This window comes from Alligator sinensis, unplaced genomic scaffold (assembly GCF_000455745.1).
Source record: "Alligator sinensis unplaced genomic scaffold, ASM45574v1 scaffold1457_1, whole genome shotgun sequence".
NCBI lineage: Eukaryota > Metazoa > Chordata > Crocodylia > Alligatoridae > Alligator > Alligator sinensis.
The window spans coordinates 632,510-641,228 of record NW_005842845.1 but is presented as its reverse complement, the minus strand read 5'-3'; the positions used below and the strand labels follow the sequence as shown (position 1 = coordinate 641,228).

Sequence of the window (8,719 nt, the reverse complement as noted above, 5' to 3'; positions counted from 1 at the left end):
CCCTTTCTGTGCCTCGGTTTCCCCTCCCACTGTTTGCTTGTTCTGGCTCTGGCAGAGGTTTTGCCTTGTGAGGGGTGGATAGATGAGATCTTCCAGGGCCGACCAAGGGGTCAAAGGGCTGAGTCCTCTCAACAGCACAGCAGGGCTACAGTCTCAGCCAGGACCTCTGCATGTTCAAACCTACCCATTGCAGGCAGAGACTCGCTACCTGCACAGGGATCCGGACTGGGGGGCAGCCAGTTGTAAATTGGAGCTCCTGACAATCTCCCTCCTGAGCCCAAGGCAGACAACTCCAGCCCAGAGGCCATGCCAAGGCCCAGACCTGAGGTGGTGCCTGGCTGTGGGGTTCTGGCCAGCGTGGGCTCCGTGGGAGGCTGGAGCCACCTGTCAGACTTCACAGCCTGGTCAATTAAAGCACTTGGGGACAGCCGGAGTCGGAGCAAGGAGAGGAGAGGAACGCTCCAGACGGTGACCAGCACGGGCAGATGGGGTGGCATGGCCCAGGGTGGCTTTGCACACATCCGTGGGGCAGGAAGCAGCTGCACAGTGCCAGGCGGCACAAGGAAGCAAGGCTGGGTGCCTGCTACCTCCACTCAGGCAGGGGCTGTCATGAGGTTTGAGGCCCAAGATCTGGTTCACTTTAGAAGAGAGCGGAGCAGAGCTGCCCCAGCAGCACCATTCTGGGCACAGCCCCAGGCAACAATGCCCCCCATTTTGCCTCGCCTGGTGGGCGAACACAGGTGGCACATTGTGCTCTTGTGAAAGGGGCTCTGTGAGAACCAAGAGCACCACCCCTGCCCTCAGCTCCTGGCCCAAATCCCCTTCCCAAAAAGCCAGCTGCCTCCAGCCTCCCTCCCTTCCTTGGTCCCCCAGAAGGGTATTTACCACCCAAGGAGAACGTGGGCGATGCTCTCTCCTTCTCGGTCTTCAAAACCTTGCTCTTGATGGGGCTGGGGTAGAGCTCAGGGTAAGCGAGCGCGGTGGTGGAGCGGGCGGGCATGCTGGGCACCGGCGAGGAGGTCTTCTCCTGGTGATGCTAGAGGCAGACACAAGGGTGCAAGGTCAGCTGTGCAGGGGGAGGAAGGATCAACCACAGGACCCCCACCCCACCGAGAGGGGACCCTGCCCTCCCAAAGCCACCACTGCACTTCAGTGTTGCCTGCTCCACATGCAGCATGGGGAAAGGCCTAGGAGTGCAATGACCTTTAGCTGTGCGGCAGGGTGGGAAGTCACTGGGATGTCCCCTGGCCACAGCCCTCCTCCCCAAGAGCCGTGTGGGGACAACACTCATGGGGTGAAGACATCACATCTGTCAAATTGGGATGCCTTTATGTGGGACCATAGGGGAGCAGAGAGGACAATTTTCCAACCCCTTCCCCCCCAGACCCCTTCACATGTCCCTGGGATCTGAGGAAGAGGCAGGGGGAGAGGTTGGCATGGCTGGAGAGGAACCAGGAGGGGCTGGGGCTAGGTGAAGCGGGGAGCAAAGTGGGAAGGGGGGGCGTGAAAAGAGGATGTGGCTGGGGATGGAGCAGAGGCAGGCAGCGCTCACAGGGCTCTGTGCAGCCTGGGCGTGGGGCCATTGGGCCCAGGAGCTGAGCCAGGTCCCAGAAGGCTGGGGTCTCAGAGGACCCGGCAGTGCAGCAGCTCCAGCGATCGGACGGATGAGCAGGGCTCAGCAGAGCCTCATGGGGCTGGGCCCCGTTGCCCCAACAGCTTGGGCAAGCTGCACGCCAGGCAGCAGGGAGCAGGCCCCTCCGCGTAGGAAGAGGGTGATCAGGACAGGGGCCTTCTGGCTGGGAGCCCCATCTCAGAAGATGCGAGAAGCTATGGGCAGCTATAGCATAATCCACGCACCCTGCTAATGCCAGTCCCTGGCAGGCAGAAGGGACCCGTGCCCCAAAGCCAAAGGCTTCCCAGCCCTCGCTGTCGTTTCTCTCGGGGACGTTCTCCTTTGAGCCCGTCCCCTCTCTTGCAGCCCCCAGCCCATCTACGGTGCTCCCACGCCAGGCCCTGCCTTCACTGCCAAGTGCCTGCTCCTCACAGCCTGCAAGCAAGCCTACAGCACACGAGCCAGCAAAACAGCCTCGGCATCCCAGGAGCACGGGCCAGCACCGGGATCCTGGCGGTACAGTCCTTCCTGGGGACAGCGCTCAAAGGTCCCTCGACTCAGGGTCCCACATGCCCCTGGTTGGGGCTTCACCACGTCTGCTGCTACCCCCTCCTTCCTCCCCATTGCTCAGCAGCAGGAAACTCAGGTTAGCCGGGGACACCCAGCCGAGGGCTCGGTTGCCTGCCTGCCAGCACGGATGAGGATGAAGCAGTGCATTGTGGGAGCGGTGCCTCCCTTACTCTTCTTGCTATCTCGCATGCGCGTGTGCTCGCACGCACGCACGCACGCACGCACGCGCACACACACACACACACACACACACACACACGCGCACACGCACGCAGGAGAACAGGCCTTCCCAGTCTAAGCCTATTAGAAACGGGCCATCTTGAAAAGTCATTGTAAGATCCTTTTGCTGCAGCGAGGACGGAGAAGCAGATGCTGCACAGGCCTGCGCAGGGCAGGGAATAGACCCAGGCTGCTGCGGGGCTGCTGATCCTGCTGGGTACTGAGAAGACGTGGGCACAGCCCTTGCCCAGAGAGGCTCGCGCGGCAGGAGGTTACTCGCTTCCTGCCATGGTAGCCGAGACCCCGGGCCCACCTCTGGGCGCAGCTCTTGCTGCCAGCGGGACGGACTGCAGCTGGCCCGGACCTACCCGGGCTTGCTTAGTACACAGAGAGCTGCAGAGCTGCTGCAGCAGGGCACTGGGGCCAGGCAGGTTAAACCAGCTGCGTTCTGCCTGGCTGGGCTGTAACCTGCTCCGACTGCAGCACCGACAGCCTCAGCCCAGACCTGGTGGAGGCACAAGATGAGGAAGCTTGTGGCAACGACTCCTCTCTCATGCCAGGAACCAAGCGGGTCCTCAGCATTCACCAGGAGGCAGCAGGACCCGGGGGCCGGAGCAGAACCCCAGCCGCTGCGTGTGCCCGGGCAGTCCTGCCGTGGGGCAGCCCGGGGGCTGCTTGGGGACACCGATGCATCAGTGCTTGCACTTTGCTGGCACTTGCCTGCGTGGATAATGCAGACAAGGCTACGCTTGTCCCGTGGTTGGGGCTGGGACGAGAGGGGCTCTTTGCTACTCAGGGCAAGGCTCACAGGGGATGCCGGGGACTCCGTGGCCAGGCAGAGCCCTGTGGCGCTGGGACACCGAGCGCTCCAGAGCGACTCAGTGGCTCTTTCATTCTCAGCCGAGCCTGGGGCTCGCTCAGCGCCAGGCCTACGGGGCACACAAAGAGAAGCCTGTTCCCCTTCCGTCCAGGATGCTGGCTGTGCTGCAGCAGGCTTGAAATTAGGGCAGGGGGTTGTGAAATGGGCACCTGACCACAGGCCAAGCTGGGGCAGCACGGCGGTATGGACACGATGCAGCTCTGCATCTCAGACCTGACGCTGCACATTCCTGGGGGTGGAGTTGGCTGGTGGCTGGAGCTGAACGTGCCCGTACAGCATGAGCCAAGGCCCCCCCAACCTACTCCCGTCACAGGCCGACAAGCCTCCAAGTAGCCCAGCCAGTGCCAAAGGCTGACAGATCATGCCAGCGACTGCCCCTGCCACGGTCCAGTTCACTCCCCTCCCCTCCCTAAAGCCCCAGGCCTGGCACAACTGCATGGCCAAGAGGGAACGCAAGGGATGGCAGGAGTCTGAGTGGCCGAAAGAACTAGGTCCACTGCTCCTCCCCAAAGCTGTGCGCCATACGGAGGGGTGGGCAGGCCCAGCGCATAGCACCTGAGGGGGATACACACCCATAAAGGACACAGAGGACAAAGCACAGAGCAGCGTGGAAGCAGGAACCCTTCCACGTGGCCGGCACAACGGTCCCACGCTAGGGACCAGGTGGAGCACGTATTGGCCCAGGACCAGTGCTGGAGCCCTGTGGCTAGCAGAGAGACCTTGAGAGCTCCTGGACAAGACAGGCATGAAGAGTGGGAGCATGATCACAGCGCAAGGCCGAGCCTCGGAGGCTGACCCCGCAGCCCTGAGCTAAGGAGGGCCACGAGATGCCGACTTTGCGGGAGAATGGGATCACAGCGCGGCCATGGGGTGCTGAGGGCTGCAACCTCCAGCTGCACAGGTAACGCTCTGCCTGGCCTGCACCTTCTCCAGCAGCCTCAAAAGGGAGAAGTTGAGAATTAGGCCCTGGAGGCACTGCCTGGATGGGGAGGCTTTACACTGGAGCATCAGGGCTCTCCCGCAGGGGCTGGGGCTGTGCTGGGAGAACACGCCTGCCCAGGCTAAATGCAACCCAGAACCAGGCATAAGCTGGGACCACTCGGAGGGTGCTCCCAGCCCTGCTCCACCCCATGTCCACAGCCAGACATGGAAGCAGCCTCTGGAAAGGCTGGGCATTTGCTCAAAGCACCTGAAAATCTGTTCCTTTGTGATATGACCTGCCCTTTGCAGAAGCAAAGGAAAGGGACGTGCCCGGTTCCTGGGCGAGCTGGCCACCCTCCACGTCTGCAACAAATTCCCCTCCAGACTGGAGGAAACAGAAGTGCGTGCATGCAGGGGCTGGGTGGCGTGGAGACCTCCAGTGCAGGCCTCACTGGACAATCCCGAGAGCACGTCAGGCTCAGCCTCGTGCCCCTCCGGCTGGGACTCAGACACATGGGAAGCAAAGATGAGTCTAGAGCATCAGCCTCACTCCCTAGAAGTGTCCATCACTTGTATAAGGCTGCACCAGGACCAGGCCACCAGCAGGCTCTCTCGGGTCAGCGAAGTGCCTGAGCTCATTTTGTGCAGACTAGCATCCAGCAACCTCGATGCCACTGAAGCACAGCTGTGCTTGGTGCTGTACGGGTCTAGTCGCAGCTTTGGCCCTAAACAGCTTGAAATGCTTGGGGCAAGTCATAAGACAAGCAAGAGGGTGGCAAGAGAGGATGTGTCGAATGAGAGTGCTTTCAAATTATGCTGATGTCTAGCCTGTGCTAGACTAAACCAGACACCCTGATTCATTCTCATTCAAGAGGCATCTCCCTGGCTTGCATAGGGGGAAAAAAATGGCATGATAGTTTAAGAAGAGCACGTGACCAAGTAATTAAAGACTCTATTGTGATGAGTGCACACAAAGGGACAGAAAGAAGGAAGGTGGCATCTTCAGGTTTATCCATGCCACCTTGATGTGAGAAATGGGCTTTTCACTGCCACCCAAGTGATTTGGGAGCACAAATCCTTTTGCAAGCCATTTAGGTGTTTTTGGTCAAACCTACGCGGGGAGGGGGGGCTTTGTGGGGAAATTTTCTAGTTTAAAAAGGAGGCAAGAACTCCTGAGCGAGGGATGCAAGGGCTCCTTAATCACTCATGCCCTGGCCTAAAGCCTGCCAAAGTCAATAGGTGTCTCAGTGGGCTGTGCCAAGCCATAGCACCAGGAACAGCTAGAACTGGTCAGAAACTGGGGTTTCCAGTCTCTGGGAAATTCAGATTGGGGGGCAGGGAAGTGGTTCCAAACCACATCAATTCACTGAAGCATCAGCAGAGGAAATGGCGAGGGACATCTACTACACTGGGGTCCACCGAAGCATCCCCGAGGGTGTTCGGATTCATTTCATTCAGACCCACGTGCATGAAATGAGAGAGAAGGCAACATCCCCAGTGAAATGCATGCATCAGCACAGGAGGACCAGGGACAGCCCTGTTGCAGGGACTTGCCACAAACGGTCTCCAAAATAGGCCTTTCCCCAGGACAACCTGTATCGGTCCCTTGCAGAGGTCTTTACAGCCATGTAACCTGGCCTCAGCTCCAGGAGGGACAAGGGTGCACCCACCCAGCCCCAACCCTTCCCCAAAAGCTAAGCTCCCCGAGATGCTGGGAGGGAGCAGGGGGTGTCTGCCTTCATTGGGGCAGGGAGGGGGAGGCAGCATATTCGACCTGAAGTGCCCAGGTGCAGAGGGAGCTGCAGCGGGCTCCCATAACTAGGGCAGGTTCATGTTACAGCTGGCAGTGCCATTAAAACACAGATCACTCCACCCTGCTGGCTTTAATCTAGCTAGCTTGGGCTTCAGCATGGGCCAGCAACTCCACAAAGTACCAAGGGACCCCATCGGGCCTTACAGCTTGCGCAGTAGGTCTTCGCTGCTGGTAATGCCGGAGCTAGCGAGGTCTATACGTGCTTGGGGAAGCCTGCCCACGCCGAAGGACATCAATCAGAGGGCGGAGGTAACCCTTGGCCTCTGGCAGTGCCAACTGCCCAGTCAAACTTCACCGTCCACAAATATTCTGCATTGTTGCTGAAAACTCGGTTTCTCTAAATACTCCTTAGGCATAACACACGCAGGGAATAAAGCAGCCCAAGCTGGTTCGTTCATGAATCGAAACAGGTACTCTCAGGAAAAGAGCGTCTATAGGAACCTCCCAGACTTAATACGCAGAACAGAAGTCACCAGTGCTGACCCAGTTAATAATTTCCAAGGCTCAAGCTCGCTGGTCCAAACCGGAGGGCTTGCACATACTGGCTACAGCAGCGGGGCATGTAATTTTGCTGGAGAATCTACACCAGAGGCTTAACAGTCCCCGAAACACAGATCATAACGTGCAGAGACAAGAGACAAAGGCTTCAGAATAGGGGACTCATGTGATCGCTCGCTGTGTAATAACAGGAAGGAACGAGAGATACAGGAAATAAATGCGACGCCAGCGGAAAGGCCCTTTGCTGATCGCTCTGCTGAGCTTTCCGCCCACCCCGCTGCCTGCCATTCGGTGTTTTATGCTCCATCTGCCAGGCGGAGAAATCGCACGTACCCTTTGCAGTGGGCACATTCAGACCAGGGATTGCAGAGTTAAATACACAGGTCTTAAATAAAACACTGCATCCAAAGGACATTACAGCCGGCGATTTGTGCTGGGGCTGGACAAGTCGGGTTGCTTTTTTTTTTTTTAAAACCAAACCTCCCTAACCTGCCACCGTGAAACCCACAGGGATGGATGATGATTTAAAGCTGATGGTAAACACCGAGACCAACATGTAGCAGAGCAGCGGGCACCGATTCAGATGTTCCCCCGTGTTAAGTTAACGTTTCAACCTTAACACAGGCGTCTCTTCTCCCACAACAAGAGAATCGTGCACATGATGAAAAATGCCTTGCTGGCAGAGATCGCCGTGCAGCGCCTGACTTTTGCCAGGCAGACAGGAGCACACAGCTGACTCCATCCCCCTGTGCCGAGCCACGACGACAGCAGCCTTTGCTTCAGGCCTCTGCACTAGGATAAACACAGTCCTGGCACCAGCGCGTGCCCTTTCCCCGAGATCTGAGCTTCTTCCTCATTTTCTAGGCCTTTACCATTCCCCCTGTGGAAACAGGCCTCTTCCCCCCGCCACCCCAGAGAGGCAACGTGCCCTATGCAGCCCTTGAAAGACCCCATTGGAAATGCTTCTTCTGCCAGCCCGGGTGCCAGACCTCCCCTAGCTTGGGACTTTCCACCCCTGATCTCTGCACACGTCTTATTGTTTCGATCAGCCGAGCAAGGCTGCACAATGAAACCGAACAGATTACACGCGCCGCCCCCACCCCGACTGCCTTTCTCACAGCCGGCTTCCCCCGCCGGGGTGGGGTGGGGTGGGGGGACGACGACTGCAAGAGTTATCTGGCCGCCGCAGCCCTAAGCCTGCAAACTGCTCAGGGCACCAGGCCCTTTGCGCGCAGAGCTGCAACGAAGCCATGCCAGCAGGCCGGCGCGGGGCTGTCGGGTGCATCTTTCCAGAGCCAGGGACAGCGTCACCCTGCCCCCTACGGCAACGGCCAGGCATGGCTTTGGGGTGGAGTACGTCATCCGAAACAAAAGCCGCATCTCCAGATTTCCCTTCCAAAGCTACCACCTCCAGCCAAGACCCCAAATCAAAGCAACGTCTAAACACCTTGTTGACCGTCACCCCCCAGCCAGGCCTGCCTATAGCTCACTTGCTTGGACAACCAAGCAGCATCCCAGTGCATCGGATAGCAACCGTGACAGCGGCCAAGCCGGGGCAGACGGCCCCCAGACGCCGGACCGCCGACCCGTGCAGCCGACGGAGGGCCGGGAAAAATGGAGGTTTCTACGGGAGGAAGGGGGACAGCTTCGCAGACGGGACCCGCGGGCGCAAGGAGAAGCCCAGACGAGGGTGCCAGGGTGGTGCAAAGGAGGCGGGCGGCCCCCAGCCCCGCGGGACAGGCAGCCTCAAGCAGCCACGAGCCACCCTGCAACGCCTCCGCTCCTTGCCCAGCGGGGACCAACCCACCCCCCGGACCGGTCCAGAGGCCGCGGCCTGTGCCCCGCCCCCCGCCTGCAGCGCCGGCCGGCCTCCCTTTCTCCCACAGCCCCCTTCCTATCACCTGGGGGTGCAGGCTGGGGGGAGCCCCCTCCGTCCCCCCAGGCGGGGCTTGCATCATGTGGCCCTGCAGCAGTGCCCGGGAGGGGGGGCAGACCCCGGCCCTTTTTAGGGGGGGAAGCCCCCAGCCCCCTTTTCCGGCTGTCTCAGGGCAGCGGGCCAGGGAGGGGGAGAGAAAGGCCCGGCGCCCACGTACCATGGCTGCGGCGGGTGCCGGGGGGCTGGGCCGCGTCCTGCCTGCGGGCGCCGGGTCCGGCCGGAGCAGCATCCGCGGGGCAGCCTCCGCGCGGAGCCATTTTCTGATTAGCA

The 8,719-nt window shown here is 59.9% G+C and overlaps 1 protein-coding gene across 6 annotated transcripts in view; it reads right to left on the bottom strand.

Moving 5' to 3' along the window:
• The window catches only part of ZNF414 (zinc finger protein 414), a 16,025-nt gene extending 7,312 nt beyond the window's left edge, over window positions 1–8,713 (bottom strand). For 4 of the 6 annotated variants that reach the window (XM_025191647.1, XM_006035498.3, XM_014525608.2 and 1 more), the window contains exons 1-2: window positions 8,607–8,713; window positions 886–1,036 (exon numbers count right to left, since the gene is read on the bottom strand). In XM_025191647.1, the coding sequence (XP_025047432.1) occupies window positions 886–1,036; window positions 8,607–8,678 (223 nt within the window). In that variant the 5' untranslated portion in view covers window positions 8,679–8,713. Of the gene's footprint in view, window positions 1–885; window positions 1,037–6,159; window positions 6,425–8,414; window positions 8,584–8,606 lie in introns of those variants that run through there. The other 2 variants (XM_025191648.1, XM_025191649.1) reach the window with 2 other exon arrangements.
• Between the last annotated feature and the right edge of the window lie 6 nt (window positions 8,714–8,719).